Source organism: Lygodium microphyllum, chromosome 18, assembly GCF_053477565.2.
Source record: "Lygodium microphyllum isolate KBCC chromosome 18, Lygodium_microphyllum_v1.1.10, whole genome shotgun sequence".
Lineage (NCBI taxonomy): Eukaryota > Viridiplantae > Streptophyta > Polypodiopsida > Schizaeales > Lygodiaceae > Lygodium > Lygodium microphyllum.
In genome coordinates, this window is record NC_141152.1 from 72,327,158 (window position 1) to 72,352,806 (window position 25,649).

General features: G+C 40.8%; 1 protein-coding gene across 2 annotated transcripts; it reads left to right on the forward strand.

Annotated features, from left to right (window-relative positions):
• Window positions 1–696: 696 nt before the first annotated feature.
• Window positions 697–17,850, forward strand: LOC148021018 (glucose-6-phosphate 1-dehydrogenase 1, chloroplastic-like). Of its 2 annotated transcripts, none has more exons than XM_087698856.1 (11): window positions 697–885; window positions 1,965–2,261; window positions 2,396–2,583; window positions 2,672–2,766; window positions 15,044–15,158; window positions 15,684–15,889; window positions 15,972–16,121; window positions 16,198–16,318; window positions 16,526–16,755; window positions 16,892–17,092; window positions 17,167–17,850. In XM_087698856.1, exons 2-11 carry the CDS (start codon window positions 2,045–2,047, stop codon window positions 17,420–17,422), a joined length of 1,779 nt encoding a protein of 592 aa, XP_087554982.1. In that variant the 5' UTR covers window positions 697–885; window positions 1,965–2,044; the 3' UTR covers window positions 17,423–17,850. The 2 variants fall into 2 exon arrangements, with proteins under 2 accessions (XP_087554982.1, XP_087554981.1); XM_087698855.1 differs by lacking the exon at window positions 697–885 and adding an exon at window positions 1,218–1,652.
• The last annotated feature ends 7,799 nt before the right edge of the window (window positions 17,851–25,649 follow it).

Consider the following 25,649-nt stretch of genomic DNA (forward strand, 5'->3'; position numbering starts at 1 on the left):
GAAAAATTGGAAAAGAACTCCAAAATTGAAGGAGGGGGCGCTCTAAAATAGAATAAGAAGAGTATGTTTTGGTTGTACTTTTCCAAAATGTATTGGTATTGATTCTCTCCAGGTTGTCTAGGTTAATGGGGTCAATTTTTTGACATCTATCAACCTCCCTCCATCTCTCCGGTTCTTGTGAAAAAAGAGCAAATAATAAGTTTCATCTTGGGGTCCATTGCAGGTTAGGGCATGAAAGTGTTAAAACTCCTTCAATAGGAGCTCAAAATATACTGTCCTAACAATTGAGTTTGTTAGTCATCTGCAAACTAATTTATCCGTCACGTTGTTATGACAAAGGGGGGCCATCTTCCATGATTTATGAGCATGGGTTTGTAGCAGCGAGAATGAAATGGCTATGTGGCAGTGAGTATGCCATGTATGATCATGTGTTAGTGTCTTGTTGTTAGCGCTACTTTATTGTGAGTTTGCTATGAGTATGCAAATCTGTGCGTGGGCACACCCTTGGAATGATACACCCCCATGGGCCAAAAGTCCACGTTGGCATGGCTTTTTGACACGTCCATGTGAATGTGATTGTAAACTGAATATTTGGAAATATGTACATATCTTCAAGTACTTAACGTAACGTAATAAAATGCATGTAGTTATGTATAGATATGCATTTTATTTTAATGTATCCTGCAAAGATTTATCACAGAGCGAGGTACTTAGATACACGAGGAATTTGCATTTGCGGTCCTCCATCCTCTTGTCTGTGTGTGTCTCTGTCTCTCTCATCTCTCTGTTGCTTCTCATGCACAGACAGAGACGGAGGAGAGAGCAACCACAGAAGGAAGGTATTGCATGCGGAGCAAAGACAAAATGCAGTCGACATTGATGAAGGTGAGAGATGAAATTACATTCTGCGAGAGAGAGAGAGAGAGAGAGAGAGAGAGAGAGAGAGAGAGAGAGAAAGAGAGCGCAAACATTTGTTTGAATAATTTTGAGAAATGTACATTACTGTAGTTTATTGGATGTGGAGAGAGAGAGAGAGAGAGAGAGATTCACGCACGCGTGAGTGTGTGTGTCTTAAAGGAGAGTTTGTTTGCTAATTCATGCGTTCTGAGAGAGAGAGAGCGAGCATCTTCTGGATTAATAAAAAAAGGCAATTATGAGATGTCCTGTTCTTAATTTCAACAATCGTTAATTCTATTTTTTTGGGGTTGCCCTTTGTGTGTCATTTCGTAGTGACGATCATCTCATCGAATTCATCTGAGAGGGGAGAGTTTTCCTATATTCTTGGGTGCTCTCTGCGTCGCCTTATGACTGTAGATCTCTCTCGCTCTCTGTCTTTGTGGGCGCTGCTCCTTTTATCTTTGGCGCACCTCAAGAGCCAACTACTAGTACAAAAAATCGTTAAACCTTTCTTTTTTCTTTTGTGGGTGCCTCTCGAACCCCCGCATCCCCGTGCTCTCTTTCTCCTCTCCTCAACTCTATACATTCTCGACCCCGAAGCTCTTCCCTGTTTTCTCTGGGCCGAGGACAGAAACTACGAAGAGATCAATCTGTTCTCTTCGTTGCTGCAAACAACCAATTTATCGGTCTAGGTCTCGTAAACAACCAGTTCATTCTTGGAGACTCGGATCAAAGCTTGGGATATTGACAATTAGGTCCTTCTACCTGCAGTTTTCTTTGGCGTAAAATAGAATAAATGAATCTGCGAAGAAGATGAATCTATATGGGGAATTCTTCTATTTTCAATTGTTTCTTTGCGTTTTACGAATTTTTCACTTTATATTGCACTTCGCATCAGCAGATGATTTACAGTTCTTCCATTCAGAACTATCAATCCTGCCATTCTGATGCACTTTGTTGTTTTCCTGTGCCTTAAAAACATGATCTGTCTATTGATTTGCACCCTTTTTTTGGCATTTGATTCAACATGTACTCAAGTAACTGACAACGCATCTCTTCTTATGCAGGAGATGCAAATACAGGTTCTCCAGCTTGCTGTTGTTTAAAGCTTATCACTTTTTTCTGAAGGATTTTTTGGCCTAATACAATGGAGGCCACCCAGAGTTGTATTGGGACAGTTTCTGGCTTCAGCCTCCCTTATTCCATCCAGTGTAAATCAAAATTTGTAAAATCAGCATTGAACCACCCTTCTAGCAGATTTTTCACAAATAACCGGTGGCAACAGACGTCCACTCCAGTTTTGCAGTGGCAGAGGAAGTCAATTCAGTGTACAATTGCTGCTCCTCCTGTTATTTCACATGATGGTATGTTTGTGAGTTTGCACTTGTGCAAGTTTCATGGTGTAGCATTTTCAGTCAGTAGACCTTTGCTACTCATGAAATTTTCTAGATGCTGCAGTTTTCTTTCTGTGCAATGATTTGAGTCTGTTCTGATTTAGGTGTTGCAACAAAAGAGATGAATGGTCCATTATCACCAACTGAAGAAGCTATAGATGGAACTTTTAATATTCAGTCTGATGGTGAAGCGACAGTAAGCATCACTGTTGTGGGGGCTTCTGGTGACCTTGCCAAGAAAAAGATATTCCCTGCATTGTTTGCTTTGTTCTATGAGGGCTGCCTTCCCAAGGTTGATTTCTAACTTGTAGTACCTGCAGTATCTTATTGTTTTTGCAGTTTCAACACATCTGATTATTCTGTTTGGCTCTCCTTTTCAGCATTTCACTATATTTGGGTTTGCCCGAAGTAAAATGACAGATGAAAAACTTCGCGAGATGATTAGTGGCACATTGACCTGCAGGATTGATCAAAGGTGAATTCGTTGTATACTTCCATGCTTGAAATATGTTTAGTTAACGTTATTAGGAGTTCATTAGTTAGTTGATTCTTTTAGCGTTTGTTTGACTGTTACCTTGTGGAGAATCAATTACCCTTGTTTGTGTTTAGTTCACGATATTAGGAGTTCATTAGTTAGTTGATTCTTTCAGAGTTTGTTTGACTGTTACTTGTGGAGAATCAATTACCCTTGTTAGTTAGTTGATTCTTTTAGAGTATGTTTGACTGTTACCTTGTGGAGAATCAATTGCCCTTGTTTCTCAGGAGTAACGAAATGATGACACTTTTGTCTGTTTGGCTGTGATAAAGTCTTTTTTCGAATGACATTTCCTTGAATTGAGTCCACGTGGTACATTGAGTCTGCGATTTGTGGCTATTGTCAGTTTTCTGTGGCACCTCAAATTGATTGCCTGTGATTACATCGTGAAGAAAAATTAAGTGAGTTGATTCAACTTTTGGCCTCTACAATATGGCTGCTTTTAACTTAATGGCATGCTGAAAGTACTTTTGGAGTTGGCGTGATGTTTTGTTAAGCCTGACAGCAGAGCAAGGATGACAGTAAAGAAGCAGGACAAGAAAGTTTCTTGGCAAAACTAAGGAATTGCTCACATGATAAGAAGTGTATCACGAGTAATCACAATTTTATGGTCTGATGCCATTCATATGCAATGTATCTCCAAAAGGAGAAATTTACAAGAAAGATGTCTGAGCCTCAAAGATGGCATCCTCACAACAAGAAAGGTGTTTGAGCCTTGAAGGGTGCTTGTGACATGTCTAATTCAAGGTTAAATATGTGTGTTTTTGAAGGAGAATCTCTGTAGTGCGGCACACTAAACAAATAATTTCAGTGATAAAATCCTATTGTAGACGTTAGCAATTCGTATATATCTAAGTAATTGTTCTGTTGATCCGTAGTTGAAACGTAATCTCTGCTTAGCTTCTAATCGTATGCAAAGTTGAGATGCTTTTCTTGAAAGAGTATTCCTTGTTCAGAAAGCAATAAGAAATTACAAGGAAAACTTAGTTAAGGGCTTCCGATGTTGATCATGGAGTTCCTGCTATTGGATAGGCACACATAGGGCTCTAAGTCATCAATTGTGAAGGTGTTGCTAGGCTGGCTGCTCATTCCCATCCAAAAGTCCCTTTTTCTTAGCAAAGAGATTTGATTGGCATGGGATCCAGCCAGCATGGTATTTCATCACTGGGTATTCCCCCAAGCATGCTTATTAACCAGCAGCTTTGTTTAGTTCAGTAGTCATAGACCTGATTTGACTATTTATTCCAATTTCCACTGGGCAGGGAGTTGGTTTTAGCCTAAAAGAGAGTCAGTGCACATCCTTTCCTTGGCAGGGCTTTGTTTTGTGGTAAGTGCACATACTTATGTAAAAGAGAATTCTGCACACCTGTTTCAGGGATTGTATTTCTATATGGTTTTATCTTGGAGCTTCCTTCACCTAGATCTTGCTTCCAACCTATCAAGGCTTGCTGAGGCTTGGTATAGACCTTCTTTGGCTCCCATTTGTGCCCCCTTTGGGCCCCATTGTTGACACGTGGGACAACAGACCCCCTCAGCTAGCTTACGTTTTTTTTGCGCCTGTTTCAAAATCTGGCAAAAAAAAAACTCTTTTTGTCATATCTCGGGCATTTAGAACCTGATTCAGGCAAGGTAAGAGTCTAAGTTGGGGTTTTGGCACGCTCCGGACGCGATAGTGATGTCGGATTTGCTAAATTCTGATGACAGAATATTCTGCAACAGATTTCAGGTCTGAGACAGCATGTATTTATATGTTTATGGCTTATGTGATGCTTCTACTGATGTGTATTGATACCGGATCACTTGTGGATGTTATGCCTTTTATGTGAGACGCATTTGGAGCTGATTTAGCTCAGTTATTGACTGTTTTGAACAATCCTAGATCTGTCTAAACCAGAGCAGCCACGTGTTACTTCAATTTTATGCTTACAGGTCTTGGCATTTGATGCCCGATTATGCCCGGTTGGTGCCTATACATATGGGAATGTATGCCTATGGATTTGAACTTGGATTGAGCACTGACTTGCTCAGTTTATAGAGGTTATATGCTGCTGGAAACTTTAGGGCTGAAGCTATTTATGCTACGGTTGGGTTATGCCTATTAGTCACGGGGTGCTTCCGGCTACTCGGTATGATGTCATGATGTATTTGGACTATGCCACATGTCTTGTTTATGCTCCGGAATGCTTTTGAGCTGAGATTAGGGCTCGATTTGGGTTTGACTGTCACTTCTTTATAGCTGGCATTTCATCTATAACATGGTTTATGCCTAGGCTACCCAGTACGGGTTATGATGTCTTGGTGAATAATTTATGCTTTGGCTGTGGATGGCAGTTGTTTGAGCTCGTCTCGACATTCATTTGAGTATTCCCTTCAGTAGTTGGACATTGACTTGGATTTTTTTGTTACGACTTGGCTTTTTTTCCATTACGACCTTGGATGCTATTGAGGCATTGTCTTGGTTACCTGTCTTTGGTACTTTAACTTGGTTTGCTTGAGCTGTTGAGCTTGTTTATCCGCCTTTTGAGCTAGTGGGAGTATCTTGTATGCTTGACCGACATTGAGTAGGAGGTTTATGCTATTTTGAGCAGTTTGCAGATACTTGAGACTTTGGGATCTCTTACACTTAAATGTTGCATGGTTCATGCACTAATATCTTGGAGTTGCTTTTGACCTGAGCTTGGGCTTTGCACTCTTGTGAGCATACACCTACTGGTGTCAGGTCTTGCCAGTGTTATGTATACTTTGCCCTATTGTCTAGGGGGTATGTCTACTCACTGACTGATGCTTTGGTGATATGTTTGGGTGTTTGCTCAGGGTCTTGATGACTGTTTGGTGCTGATTTACGCCCGTTTATGACTGGTCATGTGTTGGCTGTCATTTATTGACTTGGTGCAATGATTTGGTCAGCAATTGACTCTCATAGTACCCTGCTGTCATTTATTACAGCAAGCATATAACTCCGGACTGACATGGATTTTTCATGTTGAAATATTCTGAAATGATGTACTTCCACTAGTACTTGGTGGGTAGCAGCTTTGGTTACACTTTACTCGCCATTTTCTCTCGATTTTGGTGATTTTTTGGTCATTTTCTGCAGTAAACAGCAAGCAGTTTTGAACTGTCTGCAGTTTTTCAACCTGCATTATGGCAAGTTCGTCACTGATCATGCTATTTTCAACATCACTAAGCTTGATGGTACGAATTACTCTTATTGGAAGAGCCAGATTTGGCAGATATTGGTGCAGAAATCGCAGATCAAACCATCGAGGTTCAGCGGGCAGCCGCCTGCAACTATGTCAGATGAGGAATGGTTTGAGCTTGATGAGTTATGCAAGTCCACTATTGTATTATCTCTCACAGAATAGGTTCATTACAATGTATTTGAGGAAGAACAAAGTGCATGGCAGTTGTGGGATAAAATCAAGGATCTGTATGACAAGAAAAGTCCAACGAGTCAGATGTATTGGCTAAAGCAGCTTATGGATTTGCGTATGAAGGAGAATGTGACCATGTCTGATTACTTGAGTCAGTTCCATGCTATACTCAAAAACTTGACTTCGCAAGTCATCACTTTTGCAGAGGATGTCACTCCTCTTTTCTTGCTTGGTACTCTTAATGAGTCATGGAATGTATTTCGCACTGCATTATGTGCCTCTACTACTACCTTGAAATTATCTGATGTTAAGAGTGCTCTTTTGCAGGAAGAGGTTAACCGTAAGAATTTGGATGCCTCTCGTGTGTCGCATGCTATGATAGTTAGAGGCAGGAATGATGGATATGGAAAGCATGGCAGTGGTAGTGGACAGGATTCTCAGAAATCTCGGTCCAAGTCTCGTGGGAATTCACGTAGCAAATCCCGTGGCAGAAATGCAGATGTTACTTGTCACCATTGTGGGAAAAAGAGCCATATTAGGCCACAATGCCATGAACTGCGCAATGAAAGGCGCAAAGATAAGGGGAAAGACAAAGTGTAAGATAAGTCTTCTGATCGTAGTATAGTGCCTGTAAAGTCTAGTGTTAAAATTGAAGAGATCAATGTTATGCAGCTTGAGGATGTTGATGATGATGATTATATCCTTGCAGCTTCTTTTAGTGCTTCGCAGATGACAGAGATACACTCTATGTATGCACAGTGTTGGCTTTTGGACTCAAGTGCGCCCTTTCATATGATACCTTGTCGAGAGCGGTTTTATTTATATCGTACTGTTTCAGGCTCTATGCGCTTGGGTGATGACAGCTCTCTTGATATTGTGGGCATTGGTGCTGTTAGGCTGCAGTTTCCTTCTGGCAGCAATTTTGTTATGCAGGATGTACGTCATGTACCTGCTTTGACACGCAGTCTCCTGTCAGTTGGACAGTTTGATGACGTAGGTTATCATGTATCTTTTGGAGACTTTGCATGGAAGATCACTCGTGGCAGACTTGTGATTGCGAGAGGTGCCAAGGTTGGCAGCCTCTATTCCTCAATTGTATCCGCTTCTTCCCTTGATTATGTTTTGTCTGTGGGTTCTATCCCACATGTATCTCTTTGACATGCCCGTTTGGGTCATATGTCTTTGAAGGAAATGAAAATCTTTCTGGTTTGTAGTACTTACCGCCCCTTAATTATGCATGTTTTGATTCATGTAAGCATTGTCTTTATGGCAGGTGAACTAGAACTACGCATAAGAAGTGTGGTAGGCCACGCATGAGTGAGCCCTTGGCATTGGTACATTCGGATGTTTGTGGGTCCATGCCTTATCAGTCTATGGGAGGTGCAAAGTATTTTGTTACGTTTATAGATGATTTTTTACAGAAAGTTTGGGCTTATCCCATTAAGTTGAAATCCGATGTCTTGGCTGTGTTTCAGAGATGGCTTGCATTGGTTGAGAACCAGTCTGGGTATAGGATAAAATACCTAATAACAGATAACGGGGGTGAGCATGTCTCACGTGTTTTTGAGCGGTTATGTGATGAGAGGGGTATTAAGCGTCAGTTGACCGCCCCCTATCCCCCCCCCAGAATGTTTTGGCTGAGCGGATGAATAGAACCATCCAGGAGCATGTATGCAGTATGCTTAGTCATGCAGGTTTACCACAGAGCTTTCGAGCTGAGGCAATTAGTACAACTGTGCATGTCATAAACAGATCACCTTTTAGTGGTTTGGATTTCTAGGTTGCAAAGCAGGTATGGACTGGAAAACCTCCCTCTTATGCGTATCTCCATGTCTTTGGATATGAGACATTTTGCCATGTGCCCAGGGATAAGAGAAGTAAGCTGGATTCTAAGAGTGTTAAATGCATTTTCCTTGGTTATGGGGATGCAGGCGAGATGGGTTACCGTCTCTGGGATCCGCAAGCGCGGAAAGTTATCCGCAGTCATGATGTAGTCTTCCATGAAGACAAGATGCATCGGCAGCTTGAGAGAGTTATTGAGATCCGCTGGGTCATATTTTAGGAGCTGAGAGCTCCCTCACAGCCAGTTGGATATCTCATAGCTGTAGCAGATGCTCATGGTCAGGGTGTTGGACAGGCAGCTGGGTAGGCAGTCGAGCCTGCCGTGAGACGGTCTACTAGAGACAAACTTTCACCTGATAGATTTTAGCCGTCCATGCATTATGTCTTGGTTACAGATGCAAGAGAGCCTTTCACCTATGATGAGGCTATGCGCAGGGGTAACAGTCACTCTTGGGAGAGGGCTATGCAGTTTGAGATAGACTTTTTGCATAAAAATGAAACTTGGGATTTGGTTTCCTTGCCCGAGGGCAAGAAGGCTTTGCCATGCAAGTGGGTGTATAAGCTGAAAAGTACCCCTGGATACCCCAAGCCGGCATACAAGGCTAGAGTGGTAGCAAAGGGTTTTAAGTAGGAGCATGGTGTGGACTTTGATGAGGTTTTTTCTCCTGTGGTTAAGATGACCACCCTGCGCTTAGTCTTGGCTTTGGTTGCTTAGCTTGACTTGGATTTATACCGGATGGATGCCAAGACGGCTTTCTTACATGGGGACTTGCATGATGAGATTTATATGGAGCAGCCTAAGGGCTTTGCAGAATCTGGCAGGAAGCACCTAGTGTGCAAATTGAAGAAAAGTCTTTATGGCTTGAAGCAGACACCTAGGGAGTGGTATTATAAGTTTGATGCCTTTATGTAGTCATATGGTTACAGCAGGAGTACTATGGATCCGTGTCTTTATACGAAGAAAGTCCGTGATGGTTCTTTATTGATTTTGGTACTCTATGTGAATGATGTGTTGATAGCAGGGAAAGCATCATGATGAGTTAGATGCTCTTAAGGCTCAGCTCAAGAAGAGCTTTGAGATGAAAGATCTGGGACATGCCGCTCACATACTTGGTATGCGCATTAGATGCGACAGGCATCGGGGACTTCTCTACTTGTCACAGAGGGAGTACATACATAAAGTCCTTGAGCGCTTCCGCATGCAGAACGTAAAACCTATTGGCTGTCCATTGCCTTCTTATGTGAAGGTATCACAGGCTGATTGTCCGCAGACAAATTAGCAGAGGGCCGAGATGGCCAAGATTTCCTATGCATCCGCAGTAGGCAGTCTTATGTATTCCATGATCACCACTCATCCAGATATTGCCTTTGCAGTTGGTGTTGTGGTATGCTATATGGCTACACCTGGCAAGAAGCATTGGGATGCCGTGAAGGGTATCATGAGGTACCTAAAGGGCACTGCAGATATGTGCATATGTTATGGCAGCCAGGATACAAGAGTCGTGGGGTACACTGACTCTGATTATGCAGGACATGCAGATAGTAGGAAGTCCACTTCCGGCTATGTATTCACCTATGCTGGAGGTGCTGTTTCTTGGATGTCTAGGGTGTAGAAATGCACGGCCCTTTCTACTACAGAGACCGAGTATATTGCAGCCACTGAGGCTTACAAGGAGGCCATTTGGTTGGGTCCCGTTTAGTTGTTGACCTTGGTATTGATGCTATCCCTACACTGCATTCGGATTCTATGAGTGCTATTCAGTTAGCCAAGAATCCGGTCTTCCATGCGAAGACGAAACACATTGAGGTGAGGTATCACTTCATACGTGGGGTCGCTGAGGAAGTCTGTTGATCTTGTCAAGATCTTGACTGACCAGAATCCTGTAGATCTGCTCACAAAAAGCCTCTCTACAGAGCGCTTTGCCTTCCTCAGGAGATTGATGGGCGTGGGATGAGATGACGTCTTTTCTCATCTTGCTGTACATGTGTACATGTTGTATTGTTTTTTTTTTTTTTTTCACTCCTCACTAGGGCAAATTCGCCTTTAAGTGGGAGGTTGTTGGGGGTAAAGGCGCCTCCGCCTAGCCGCCCGTGTATTACTACACTGACAGTCACCGCCACTGCACACTACAGGTGGTGGGCGTCCGCCACCGTCACTTTATTCTTTATTCTTTTAGTGACAGTTTGAATAAGGGAAGGCCTGGTCACACATTGTGACTGTTGGAGTATCCATTTCTTGTCTCTCTCTTTCTTGCTCTTGCTCTCCCGCCATAGCTCTAGAGTGTGCAAGCTTTGATCCTTCTCTCCTTGCATTGATTTGGGCAAATGTGTATGCAGTATACATGTTAGGTAGCTCCTATTGAGTTGATGTATTGCTGAATATTCATGGTACAATAGTCTTAGAGATTATTTGCAGATCTGGGATTGTTGGAGATGTAATTTTTGGTGACATTGCTGAAGTGGGAGTCACTTGGTAGTGATGTATGTATATCATGTATGCTGAAATTTGAGTTATATTGCTGAAAGTCATTTCCTCTATTGCTGTACTTGTATTTTGGCACTGTTTGTAATAAATGACACTAAATCTTGCTCTTATTTTTTGAAATTTTGGGCCGAAATTAGCTGAGTATCCAGCTTGTTATTTGCTATCATAAATTACAACATTGGTACTTGGCACTTTGTTGACAAATGGCCACTAATGCTTCTAGTAGCAATGATACTAAATCCCTCCTTGCAATCAAGAGGTTTGATGGCAATGGCGTTGATCTATGGAAGGATAGGATGCAAGGCATTTTGTTTCTCAAAGACTATGACGATGCTGGATGATTTGATTTTGACAGGTGATCATGTATAGATGGTCAAGGCAACCAAGGCAGCACTTCACGAGGAGTCCGAGATGATGGACATTGGACTTCTCCATTTCTTTTAGGGCATGAGATCTATCAAACTCCGCTAGGGATCTTCATCTCCCAGCAATGGTATGTGCAAGAGCTCTTGACTATGTTTAAGATGGATGAATGCAAGTCCCTATTGACTCCTATGGATTCGAACTGGAAGGCCACAACCCATGTTGACTCACCTTTGGCGGATGCTACCCATTACAGGCAGCTTATTGGGTCCCCGATTTGGCTTTTTAACACTTGTCTTGATTTGTGTTATGTTGTAGGTTTGTTGGCTAGGTTCATCACTGAACCTAAAGAGGTACATTGGCAAGTTGCTTTGAGGATTTTGCAGTTCTTGAGGAGGGACCATCGATCTAGGGATCTTGTATCCAATAAGCACAGATGGTTCCGATCTTGTGCGTACAGGTTGGAGCGATTTAGATTGAGCAAGAGACGTGGACCACAAAAGGTCCACGACAGGTTATCGCTTTATCTTTGGTGTAGGTGTTGTTTCATGGAGCAGTAAGAAGCAACCCACGATTGCCTTATTTGACTAAGGTGAAGTATCGAGCAGCGTCTTTCACCACATGCGAGACAGTGTGGCTTCGAAGGTTATTGGAGGAACTTGGATGCCAGTCAATTGGTCCTACTACCCTTCATTCCGACAATGAAAGTTGCATTGCCTTGGCTCAGAACCTCGTGTTTCATGCTAGGATGAAGCACATTGAGATACAATACCATTTCATTCGGGAGAAGCTTCTAGATGAGACTATCGATGTGGTTTAGTGTAAGACAGAGGACAATCTTGCAGGTTTGTTCACGAAGGCGCTTCCTTAGGCTTTACTTCACCAACATTCTAGATCCCTTAGCCTCACACCGTGCCCATGATTTGAGAGGGGGTTTTAGAGATATGGTCATCTGGTCATCCTCTGTGTCCATGCATTCGAGAGCAGTTTGTCAGAGTTTGACGGCAGTTTTTCTCCAGTTGGCCAGATCTGGCACAGGTTGGCCAGATTTGGCAGGCTGATTGCTATTTTGGTTGGCCCAGATTTCCAGCACACTATCAGATATATTCTGATTGCAGCTTTCAGGATCAGTTCAGGGTAGAGATCATGCTGATTGCTGCAGACTTCAAGGTGTACAGCAGGGTGACATCATCGAGGTGGAGATATGATGACATTCGGACTGCACCCGCGCACATATCTGTATTTCTTATTCAGCATTCTTCATATTGCAGATCTGCATTCTTATCTCCCTCTCTCTCTCTCTCTCTCCATGTTCACTCTATCTCTCAGTATTAGTCATATGCTTCCACACCGCTGCACTCTCACATCTTGCTGGTCATCAGCTTTAAGAGACCTAGAAGTACCCACTTCTTGTCCAATTCCCTTATTCTCAGCTTGTTGCGGATGGTGAGTGCCTTGTCCAAGATCAGGCATTGCATTCCCCCTTCATTATGTGAATTTTTAGATCGAGAGGCATCATCACTACTTGATCTCATCTTACTATCTGAAGACATTCTTGTTGTAATACTCAGCTGATTTCTATTTCAGCACTAAGCAATGCTTTTGACTTTCAATTAGGTGCCTTGGGTCCACCAATTCAAGGGAGTTGATGGTATCTTGGCAAAGGGACTATGAAACTAGTCTTTCTTTCTTGGAGAGGGTGGTAAATAACCTGATTAAGCATTAATTACAAGTATAAAATTCACATAAATTGAAAATATAAATATTACCACTTAATCTTGGACAATGGACACACTCTTGACCCCAAAAACTGGCATCCCTCTGTAGTATTTCTTTATGTTTTATTGCAAATTGGATGGAATACATAGAGATTCCTTGAATCTCCTTCGCTCTCCAATTGCTTCTTGTTATCAAGAATGACTAGCAAGCCTTCAAACCAATTTTCCCCTTGGTTTGCTTGGGGATTGGCCTTCAGTAAGGTCTGTAGATGACAAAGTTTGCCCCAAACTTGATGTTGCTTGGATAGCCTCTTGAAATTCTTTGAAATCCTCGAATTTCAGCTTGCTAAATTTCAAGTACTAGGCCTTGAATTTTGAGCACTCTTTCCAGAGTGGTTGGTAAACCCTAATTTTTACTATTAATTAGGGTGTAGCAGCAGAAATTCTTTAATTGCACCTTGTTGGAACTGAATTTGATTAAGATATCTTGAGGGAAGTTGTAAATTGGCTGAGAGAAAGCTGAAGATAGAGAAATTTCAGAGCTCCATTGCCAAAATTGGCTGAAATTTAATGTTGCCCTACATTGAATGGTAGTCAATGGATTGCAGCCCATCATCAACAACAGTCCCACATGCAATCACTGCCCTTGTGGGCCCCAAACTTGTTGTCACTTGCTTGTAGCTAGTCTACACAGGTTGTCACCTTCCTCCAATGGCTTGTTGATTGGTTGGGGGACAGCGCTTTGGTGGCCTCCAATGGTTGAGCTGATTACCAATGGTTGGAAAATTGCAGCAGAGTGGCTCTCTCTCTTCCTCTCCCAACCTCCACAATGTTGGAATGAGGCTCCAAGGCTAGCGTCATATAGCCTTTTCTTCACTTGCATGGGAAGTTTTTCCAAGTGGCAGCCTTCTAATTGCATTTTAAAAGCAAATTTCTACCCAATTAAATTAATTCTTTGAATGTTAATTCTGAAAATTAATTTGATTGTTAATTCTTGCTTAGAAAATTGACTAGACCAACCAACAATTATATTGGCTAGGCCAGTTTGTTATCCAAGAATTCCTGAGCATTTATTAGTCCTTGAACTAGCACTAATTAATTCATTAATGCCTAGTTCCTGGAGTCACCAATGAGACTTATGGCTAATAAAGTGATTTACGCGAATATTTGTCACCAAGTACCATCTAGTACTTGTTAAGGATAACTTATTATAACTTTTGCCTTTGACACCCATTGAGTCCTCAAGGTCCTTGGTCTGTCATTGTGAAATAACTACTTGCACATCACATGTTTACCTCACATTTGCACATTTCATCAACAACTTAATCAAATACTAAGCAAAGCCTCAAAATTTCACATCCTCGTGACACACTCTCTTTGCATTAAGTCATTAAACAAGTCAACCTGTCAAAAGGCTTGGGATTTGTTAACTCCCTTTGAGAAGTTGTTGGAACCATCATTATTTATACCTTTCTCACCCATTGTATCATTTGTATAATGGAATGAAGGTTGCTTGATCCCAGTCCCCAGCTCTTCCCTTGCAAGCTCCCTCATGTGGACCACCAATGTAACCAAAATTCAGCATTCAAGTACATAATCTATTGTTTATCTGTTGCTAAGTGCACTTGCAGTGTTACATTAGCAGTTCTTATGGAGGGTATAGCCCACCTTGGTCCTCAATCTTGAGGGTGCCAGCCCCTTATCCCTTACAGTTGAAGATATGCATTCTAAACAAATCAAGTATCTTTCTTTCGTGATGTGTAATAAATCTTAAAGCAGTTCTGCATGAAGGATAGCACTTGCCTTTGCAATGGTGCGAGTTTATTTGATTGGTTTCCTTAGGTGAATGTGGTTTGGAAAACTTTTGAAATCTAAGAAACTCAAGTTGTCCACATGATGAAAACTTACAAGTAAATATATTGGGAGCTACAAGTTCCGATTTATAAAAAATGTCTGGCATGTGTTGCCATCAATTGGGAGCTAGAAGTTCCAATTTACAAAAAATGTCTGGCATGTCTTGATAGTGATAAGTCAAAATTGATATTAGTGACAAGTCAAATTTGATCTTTATCTTTTTCAGTCCATAGCGACACCGAAACTACCATACTAGTGTGTCAAACTAGAGCACGGAAATGATAAATAACAAGTCTGAAATTGTTCTCATGAGGTATAGCCTCTGGAGTCCCCATGAACAGTTGAGTCCATTGAATTGCTGTGTTGCAAAATAAAAGAATTGATCCTGCCATTTTCCTTATTGTCTTTTGCATCATCTTAATGTGCGTTGTCACTACCACTAGAATCTAATCAAAGGTTTCCGATGCTTGATTTGTTGGTTATTGCTTATTATTTTGCTTCTATCCTAGAGCTATTCTGGAAGCTTTGCAACTGCCTGTAAACTGATATTCTTACGAAGTTAGTCTCTATAATGGTTGCAGAGAAAACTGTGATGATAAAATTGAGAAATTCCTGAAGCGATGCTTTTACCAGGGCGGACAGTATAGTTCTGAAGAAGATTTTAAGGCCTTAGATTCAAATTTAAAGAATCATGAGGTACTATTCTAGTTCTTGTAATTCTTTGGGTCAGCAGGATTTTTGTTTGATTATGCTGCAGCTATCTAGAAGCTCAACTTTTGTGGCAACTGCAAACTTTTGGAAGTTCAACCCAACTTCTATTAACATCAGACACTGCAGATCTCTCATTTTCTGTGCACACATTATACTTATTGTGGGTGCTAGATATTCATATATAGGATCTTAATGTGTATCAAACTGTAGAAAACCTTTGTTTTTACTTTCTACAACATCAAACTGATTCCTTTGCTTAGGATAAAACTCTGGCAGGCCATGATAACGAGTTCAATTGAATTAGGGACCTTTTTAGTTTCATAAATTTAACAGAAATAGAATGACTGAATGGAGGGCTGAGTTACGCTTCTGCTTTGTCCTTGATATCATGGTCACCTTTTATGTTGGGTGCATGGGGTCATTGCAAGAATCAAGTTGCTCTATATGCGATCGCTTATAGAAAGGAGTTGTGACAGCAAGCTACTTTACTCTTTTGCAATCTGTACACAGGGAGGGAGGCTTGCCAACCGGCTCTTTTATCTCTCTATTCCCCCCAACATATTTGTTGATGTTGCAAGGTGTGCTAGCCGTTCAGCCTCTTCAGCTAAAGGTTGGACTCGTGTTATAGTGGAGAAGCCGTTTGGAAGGGATTCTGAGTCATCTGCTGAGCTGACCAGGGGCTTGAAGCAGTTCTTGACAGAAGATCAGATTTACAGGTTTGCACCTTACAGAGAAGTCTTCAGTGCCCTCTTTTCAGGTACATTTTCTGTTGTATTCACCTGTCAGAGTTTCCTGCAGGATCGATCACTACCTGGGAAAGGAACTGGTAGAAAACCTGTCAGTTCTACGATTTTCCAATCTCGTATTTGAGCCTCTATGGTCTCGGCAGTATATCAGAAATGTTCAGTTCCTTTTTTCTGAAGATTTTGGGACAGAGGGACGTGGGGGGTAAGTTGCGTGTTTTTGCTTCTAGTTTTCAAGATTTGGCGTGTAGCTGATAATACAACCATCATCATCCCTGCAGGTATTTTGATAATTACGGTATTATACGTGATATCATGCAGAATCATTTATTGCAGATGTTAGCCTTGTTTGCCATGGAGCCCCCTGTTAGCTTAGATGCCGAAGACATCAGGAATGAGAAGGTAAGCATATATTTAACTGAGGGCTTTTAGGTTTGGATCTCACAATTTTCAAAGGAGGTATGAAACACTGTCTTCAACATATATTTAATTGAGGGCTTTAAGTTTCGGATCTCACAAAATTTCAAAGGAGGTATGAAACACTGTCTTGGTCATATTTGTGATAAGATAAAAATACACCCTTTGAATAGTGATACTGTCAATTTGTAGGTCAAAGTTCTCCGTTCAATGAGGCCCTTGCAACTTGATGATGTGGTGATTGGGCAGTACAAAAGCCATGTGAGAGGAGGGGTTAAGTACCCAGGCTATACTGATGATAAGACTGTGCCATCCAACAGTATTACACCTACATTTGCTGCAGCAGCTTTATTCATTGACAATGCCCGGTGGGATGGGGTGCCTTTCCTCATGAAGGCAGGAAAGGCTTTACACAACAGAGGGTATACACTGCTTATTGATTTTTTACTTTCTGAATCATTGTCTAATCCACCAAAGGGCTTTTCTAATTCTGACTGAGTGCTTGCTTTTGCAAAGATTGGGTATAACCATGCTCAAGTATTTTGCTTGTTTCACCAGGACTGAGATCAGAGTTCAGTTCAGACATGTTCCAGGCAACTTGTACAAACGGAGCTTTGGAACAGACTTGGACCAGGCCACTAACGAGCTTGTGATACGGGTTCAGCCAGATGAAGCTATCTACCTAAAAATAAACAACAAAATACCTGGATTAGGCATGAGACTGGATCGTAGCAATCTGAATCTGCACTATGCAGACAGGTACATATCTTCAATGCTCATCTCCAACTGGAATCCTCACATTTTACTGATGTGGTGGTTTGATACCATCTTAGGTACTCGCGAGAGATTCCAGATGCATATGAACGGTTACTGCTAGATGCTATAGAGGGTGAACGCCGATTGTTCATACGAAGTGATGAACTTGATGCTGCATGGGCTCTATTTACCCCATTGTTGAAAGAATTGGAAACCAGGAAAGTGGCCCCTGAGCTTTATCCATATGGAAGCCGTGGGCCGATTGGAGCACATTATCTGGCAGCAAAGTACAATGTAAGATGGGGTGATATGAATGCAGAAGCGAAGGTATAAAGTTGCAGCGTACTCAAGTCTTGAAACTAACCTGTTTAATATGAAAAAAGTTGGGAGTATCAACCTCCATGGTATAATACCATCGTGAGCAGTTTATTTAAGAGGTGAGGCAAGACAAAATTTTGGCATCCTAATCAAAGCCTTTCTTTGGGGGTTCAGATCAAGAACAATCTGTATAGCAGACCCGTTATACAATTTTGAGGAATGTGTAGGATTACTACAAGATTTACAGTAGGTGTTTCTTTGTCCACTCCTGAGAGGTAGTTGCTCAAATGAAAGGAAGACCAAGGAATAAATGTACATTTCCAGGAAGAAAGTTTGGTGTTGGTTGTACCTTCTGTACCTTCGTTCTTATGATTTTACAACAAAGTTTCTTGAAGTGACTGTAGTTTCTGTCAGTCTGTTAAGTTCAATTTTTCGGCCTACGATGTTCATTGAACAGGCTTTATTGCACGAGGCTCAAGTCTATGCTTATACTTTTTGAGTATGCACACAGATTTTCTGTATCTTGTTATTGAATGTGTGTTTTACATGCCCTTTGATGGCAGTGTTCATAGTCATGCATGGTGACTGGCAGAAGTAACTATTTCGGGTGTCCCCTTGCTACGCTTCCCTCTTACCCATTATGCCAAATAGGCTCATATGAGGCCATAACACAAAAACACACCTCTATTGTTCCCTCTCTGTGAATAATAAAGGCCTACACTCACCCCGTACCCCTTCATATCTCTTGATGATCATGTTGAAGAGAAGAGATCCGAACCTCGCTCTAGGGCCCATTGATAGGTAACCTCATGATCCTCAGTGTATCCTAAGGAAGTGTGCTAATGCAATGAAGGAATAAAATGTTGAGATGCCAAGCTCAACATGATCCGACTCTCATATACTTGGGTGACCGTTTTCGCATTCATATCATTGATGCGGTTGGTACTTGCATCGGCATATACCTTTGCTAGACATAAGTTTGTCCACCTATCTGAGTTATGAGATATCTATCTAGGAATCTCTTTAGTTAGCCGTTCATACCATGGACTGCTTGTATATTATGTATGTTGTACTGTCTCTTTATTCTTGGTAGACTATTATAGTGGAGAAAAAGTAAATTAGTAGGTTGTCACAAAATTTTATGCATATTTTGGAGGTATTTGGTTGAAATGGAGTCTCAAGAGTTAGGGAAGGCTTCAGCCTTAGGTACTTTTTAAGAAGGAACCCTTTCTTCTCTCTCTCCTCAAGCTTCCTTGAGCTACCAAGAATCTCCGTAGATTTCTCTCCCTTCTTCCCTAGGGCACAAAGGGCATCCACCATTGAGTTCTTGGAACTTGGAGCAAGAGATTGAGTAGTTGGTTGATGATGGCAATAGAGGTGGAGTAAAGGGAAGATCTGGAACCTATCCAACAACTGGTGGAGGTGAAAAAGATGGTGGAGTAGGGGACTATGGCAAGGATTTTTTCTTCCTTATGACAAGTTCATAGTCCAAGTGTCCAAGTGTTTCAACTCCAATTACTATGGTAAGGCCTCTTTCTTCCTTAGGACAAGTTAATAGTCCAAGTGTTTTAACTCCAACTCTTTTATATCTCTAGAGTCCACAAGCTTCACTTAGTTTGTAACATTAGCTATGATAGTAGAGATAGATGCTTCTTTTGCCTATACAATCTCTTCAAGAGCCCCATCCTTCACTTTACTTTCCACATTCGAGTTGGCAATATCAACATTTGCAAAGCCATCTATAGCCACCTCATTGATAAGAGGTCTTCACAAGGTAGCCCAAGACCCATGAAATCACTGGACATGAGATCTATTATAAAGGTATCTATTGACACAATTGTTGGACAGAACCATTCAATTGGGTGGTTATATTCTGTTCATGTCTAGGGTACTAGGACCTCTTGTTTTCACCTAATCCATACTACGAGAAGAGTGAGGACTATGGAACTCAAAAGAGCTTTAAATGACCTTATCTTCCACAATATTTTGCATTGTTCTTAGCTCTTTCATCAGTTTCATAGTGCAAGGTAAAGCTGACCTTCATACTCATGGATAAAAGGACATGACTATTTGATGAAGTTTGACTGCCATTCTAGCTCTTTCATCTCTTCGCATGGTATGCATAGCTCATTAGAATCAAGAACATTTGGGAATTGGGCACTTGAACTAGCCTCTATTTTGGAGTTGTTTGAAGTAGTGGAATATGAGGATGATGAAGAATTACAAAAGAATGCCATGTTTGTAAGTGTGGAGTGAGAAGTATTATCATGAGATGTCTTAGATGAGCCTCCTATAGCATCATCATTGGAGAAATCCAAAAGATCATCTACTTTGCCAAATAGGTCCCCATTCTCTTTCATCTCTTTAATAATCAAATTTCCCTTATTGAAGCAATACACTCTCATTGGGTTATCTGCACAGTAGTCTCCAAACTATTAGAGTTGGCTACAATGTTTATGGTTTCAAGTTCAATTATTAAAACTTCAATTTGGTTCACACTAGCCTAGGAATAATATGGCAATTGTTGGCCCTAATACAAAATTTTCATTTGCAACATCAAGACATCTTAGCTAGAAAAAAACATACGAACATTGGAAAAATATTTGAGGGTATGGATATTGTCAAGAAAATTCAGTCACATGAAATAGATTGGATGGGGATAGACCCAAGAAAAAAGTGGTGATAGCTAGTTTTGGTGTCCTTCCATAAGGTGCTACTATTTGTGGGTGTCTTTGACTATTGCCCTCAAGGCCTTCTTGGAATTTTTTTGCAAAATTTTCTTCTTATAGTGCCTAAAAGTGGAGTATCTAGGAGATGGCCAACAAAGCTAGGAATATCCTACAAGCGTAAAGCCCCTTACTAATTTTGGTTGATAAATTTAGCAGGGTTATTTTTGGTAAAATGTGTAGGTATCACCCCTATTGAAGAGGTGTACATGAAGGCAAGTACAAAGGTCTAGTTCTACAATTGACAATCCCTTCAAGGCACAAGTTTTTTCTCTCGTTGTCACCATCTTGCAAAGAATGAAACATAAAGGGAGTTGCATGAGAGCTTATTGCAAAGTTTTTCCAAAAGGCAAGTCCTAGGGTGGATAAGAATACATCGGAAGATCATGGCTTGAAGTGGGGCTCTCTCATTGTTTCTCCACTATTTCATCACAAACAAATCCGTTGTTAATTTTAGATGGCAACAAGTCCATGTAATTCATTTAGATTTGGTCACAAAGATATTGTAGCATCTAATGCGCAAATATGCCTATCCATATTTTCAAGGAGTAGAGGGAAAACTATGAAATTTTCTTGATTCCAAAGATTTTCAGCTCTTCATAGCCTTGAGGAACCACTATTGAGGGAGAGAGCATATCTGAGAGAGAGTGTATGAGAGATAGCCAAATTTCTATAAAGAAACATTGTATTTATAGTAGAGATATTGAGAGAAATATTGTGAAGGCTATGAAGATAATGAAATATGAATACTTTGTGATGAATTTCATTTAAAGTTGAGCATTGTTTTATGTTCCTTTGATCCTTTAGTGGTTTCTATGAAGAATATAAAGAATATATTGAAGTTTTGTTGTGATAAATTCGTGAGAGATTCATTCTATTATGCTTCATGAAGATTTGTTTTTCTTGGTGTTCTTTTTCTTTTTGTGATTGATTGAACTATTAATACCATGCTTGGTGTGACAAGATAGATTTTATTGTAGTTGTTTCCCTATTTTCTTGATGGGGATCTATGTTCTTAAATGAATAGCACCTTGCCATGACACAAAAAGAAGCTTGAATTGGCTAAGAAGATGTTGCAACTATGCTTGTCGACTGCAAAACCTACAAGAAAAGACTCTACTTTACCAAGAAACCATGTTCTCAAAATAAACAAGAGCAATGAAGACACACAAAAATTTGTGAAATGCTTTTATCCCCATTCTCTTCCTCATCCTCACTCTCCATGAGAGTTTGCAAAGGATTAAAAGAGAGAAAGAAATAAGAACAAGAAATGAGAGTTATCCCACAAAGAGAGAGAGAGAGAGAGAGAGAGAGAGAGAGAGAGAGAGAGAGAGAGAGAGAGAGAGAGAGGAGGAGAAGATAAAGGAAAAAGGAGGTTGTAACTACCCTCAACCACCCACCTCCTCAAATCACCCAACAAACCTCCTCCTTTCCTAATATTATGATATTCGAATTTGCAACATGAATTATGGTCTTAGAAATCCTTCATTTTTGGAATGGGACAAAAGGTGTTGACCCTCCTTTCCCTTTCAACATTTTAAAATGTGAGCCCTTGGACTACACATACTTTTACATTGATTCATAGACAATTTTTGATAAGAGTTACATTTGCAATGAATCATTAGACAAAAGATGTTTTTATGATAAGCACATTTTTGTGTCTTTATTTCCACAAGTTTTTGGGTTATTATTTTTTTCAATACTAAAATGTGAAGCATCCTTGCAAAAAAATGGAGCAAAACCACAACTAGCTTGAAAATCTCCATCTTCATCATTGATCTTCATTTTCTTCTTTGATATGTGAATTGCCATTGGATAGGCAGGGGAATAACACACAAAAATACTTACACAACTAGGACATAAAGCCTAGGTAACAAGCACACCAGATAGAACCACATCATAACACAAAAGATGGGGCTTTTCAATAATTGTGCACACAAGGATAATAGCACACTCAATCATAGGAGTCTTGGTGAAAGAAGAGAAGATAAAAAGGATAGAACACAATGTGCACATGCACAACCATTAAGAATGATAAATATAACGTTGAAAATGTGGTTGTTAAGGTCAAAAGCAAAATATTTGCTTATCTTTTCTTTTGAAATAATTGTAGGAGTCATGTAGATGGATAAGAGAAGGTGAGGATGAGGATTGTTGTAACTCCCATGTGAAAGGATGATAGGATGACTTGAAAAAGCACAATAATTGTTGATATAATTAATGAAGCTTCTTGATCTGCTATGGAGTACTTTTGATTAACTATTGTTTGTGAGGTGTAGAATTTGGGTTGCTTGTTGTTGTGACAATTGATTTTATGCAAATCAATAGGGCCATGATTGATCTTGTATGGCTGTCGGGCAGCTATCAATGCCATGGGAAAGCCCAGGAGTGGGTTGGGATGAGGGGCAAGTCATGACAAGTTAAGGAGGACTACTAGGGCACATGGGGGCTCAATGAAGCTTGTAGACTAATTGTCAGGAGGGAGAAGCGGTAGGGAGGAAGAGTTGGAGCAATGTGGTAGATTAACTAAAGATTATGTAGGGAGGTGTTGTTGATGAAGGAGAAGGAGAACATGTCAAACTAGCCTGGATGAGTTGGAAAAGTAAGTGGAAGAGGAGGAAGCATGGGTGTGGGCTAGTAGGTTCTGCTAGTCTCCCGCTGTCGTGACACTGAGTGTCCACCACTACAAACCTAAAGGTACAGTTGTTCACTAGGAATTTGAACCCATTAGTTAGCATCATTAGGATTTTTTTTTTGTTGTGTGTGTCTATTTGTTTGCCCTTTAGTTTGAACTGTCAGTTTGAAAATTTGGTTGCTTGGTTCCATCGATGGATGTCGTGCGGAAGTCCTCCATGTGAAAGATCTGGATATAGCCTATGTTGGGACAAGTTCAAGATGATGTGGACGATGTGACAATATCACTAGTAGAGAGGGAGCTAATAATCTAAGCATTACAAAGTATATATTAGCATTTGGGAAGCCATGTCTTCATTTTTGAGCTTTCCTACTTTGTGGTCTTGAATACCAATATGCTTGGGATCCTTAGGAAAGGGTATCCATTGACCTTAGACTTGTGTGCAATTGGGAAAGTGGAGGAGAAAGCAAAGCTTTTTGTCTTTCCTTGTGGAATATATGGAGGAGGACTCCAAACTCAAGCTTTACACAAGCATGCTTTTAGTGCATGCCTCCAAGCTTAATGGAAAGAGGAGGCTATCATTAGATGGGAAAAAGGAAGTGCTGATGGATAGTGGGGGAGTTAAAGGTAGCCTTATGATAAGGATAATTTTGGGGGGGGGGTAGCATGACGTGCTTTTTGGAAGAGAAGGAGAGAGCAACTATGTTCTTGGATGAATATGGCAGCCTTTGTATTCGATTGTCTAGGCAATGCAACGTTGCTTCAAGGGAACATAGTACAGGATGATAGTGTGCTTAACTCTAGCTATTCAAAGTCGTTCTTCTTGGCAACAGCGAGGCAGTGATGAACAAGAGTTCAAGATGTCATGATAGCTTTCGACACTATCACAATCCTCGGAAGACTCGAAGAGTGGGAAACGATTCCTACACTTGGCTTCACTCTACAGTGTAAAGGCATCGTTATTTTATGTAGGAGCATGGGCTGAGCCATTCCTTTGAGGGGAGATTTCGTAGTTTGGAAAGCCGCCACCTTTAGACATGCAGGACTGAAGTTGGAAGTTCTTCTGACGCTCCATCAATCAGGAGAGAGCCAAAACTACCAACCTGTTGAATATGATCTCACACGCCATGGATAGAGCCAGACCTATAGTCAGATTGTGAGCACCGTCGCATCAGGGTGGTGGCCAAATCGTGAGACATGACTTCAGACAACATACCTACGTGCCAGTCACACGACAAAGAGGCTTTAGATGGGCTTCGGACTCCACAAAGTGATGTTGCTCTTGAGAACTTTCATCAAAGTTGGATGCTTTTTCAGGTTGTTGACTATAACTTTAAAGGAGGATATGAGCATGATTGACTTCGTGAAAAACTGCAATCATGGAGTCGACTTGAGGTGACAGCATGTGCGATCTACAAAAGGCTGCATGTTGTAGAGGCGGACTTTTTGAGGCTATCATGAAGCTACAGGATGAAAATTAGCGAGCTACTCAACACTCTTTCGAAGGGTAGATGACTTATGATCACTTTTGTGCAAGAGCACATGAAAGCAAAGGAGAGTCTTACTATGAGTTCATCAACCTTAATAGAGAAGTGGGTTGTTCTCCTTTTCTTTGCAATAGGGCTATTGTCTTGATCTATAGAAAACATGCTCTGCCGCACAAATTTAAAATCAAACGAACTAAAAAATGGTCATGGTTTAGCTCTCTTGATTGAGCTTTGGTTTTGTAATCTGGCTTTGGATTTGTACTTGGAATAGAACTGTAATATATTAGACATTTTTCATCAAATCTGTTGTTTTGAATCGATCTTGATCTTGCTTCCATCTTGCATAGCATCCCTGTGATGAACGACTTTCAGAACTCCTACATATATTTCGTGCGACATCTGGTGAACCCAATGTGAAAGCGTCGCTAGACTTTGTTACAAACTCTTTCTTCAACCATTATGATACAAAATCAACATATGTGATTATCTATGTAGCAGCATCAATAGTTGCATCAACAACAGTTGGATCAACAACGACTATTGCATCAAGAATAGGAGCATATGCTTGGTGCGACTAAGGCAATTGAGGCTATGGTTAGTGAGTGAAAATTGTTTGATGGCCAGAATGTTTCAGCCTACATTAAGGCCTTTGGAAGCCAAATGTGCTTCTTTGGAGTTCCGACCAACTAGGACAACTATTTCTTACAACTTGTCATTCCTACTTTGTGGGTTAGAGTGACAGATCTATTTGTACGGGACTCTAACTAGAATACTTTCAAGAAAGCGCTCAAAGATGAATATTTTCTAGAGGATTATAGTATTACTAACCAAAATACATTCAGAGAGTGGGTTTATTGGCCCAACAAATGACTTGTTGCTTTTGAATTTTTGCAGAAGTTTCAAGAGCGATACAACCAGTTAGATGCACTAGAGCAAAGAGCTCTAAACTCATAGAAAGTGGAGTTATTCTTATAAGCGGTTGGTCTTGCACTTCAAGATGAGTTGGGAGAGCTGCTAGAGGACTGTACACAGCCTATGGTTTTGAAGACGGATTAGCAAGATGCTATCGATGCGATTTCTACACTGACAAAGAGGCGGAGACGAAAGGATGGCTTGCAGAATGGGATGCAGTCACCACCAGTGATGTCTTCTTCTACCATGACTTCTCCTATTTCTTAGCCTGTGTCTATGCCTATTCCTATTCCTCCTGGGGTTGTTAAACCAACTACAAAATGGACTGTCAAAGATATGGTGGAGAGATATCAAAGAGCTTAAAATACCTATGAATCAAGATGACTAGAATGGATCAGTAATCGCTTAGTCCAGCTTCGGTTTTAGCCCTAACTTCTTCTACTCCTGCAAATTCTTCCAGGAGTGATTGTGTCTATCTTTGC

Coding starts and splice junctions, on each gene's coding strand:
- LOC148021018 (XM_087698856.1), top strand. CDS start 2,045: ATGGAGGCCACCCAGAGTTGTATTGGGACAGTTTCTGGCTTCAGCCTC. Junction 2,584..2,671: donor ATGAGGGCTGCCTTCCCAAG/GTTGATTTCTAA, acceptor TCTCCTTTTCAG/CATTTCACTATATTTGGGTT. Junction 16,122..16,197: donor GGGACAGAGGGACGTGGGGG/GTAAGTTGCGTG, acceptor TCATCCCTGCAG/GTATTTTGATAATTACGGTA.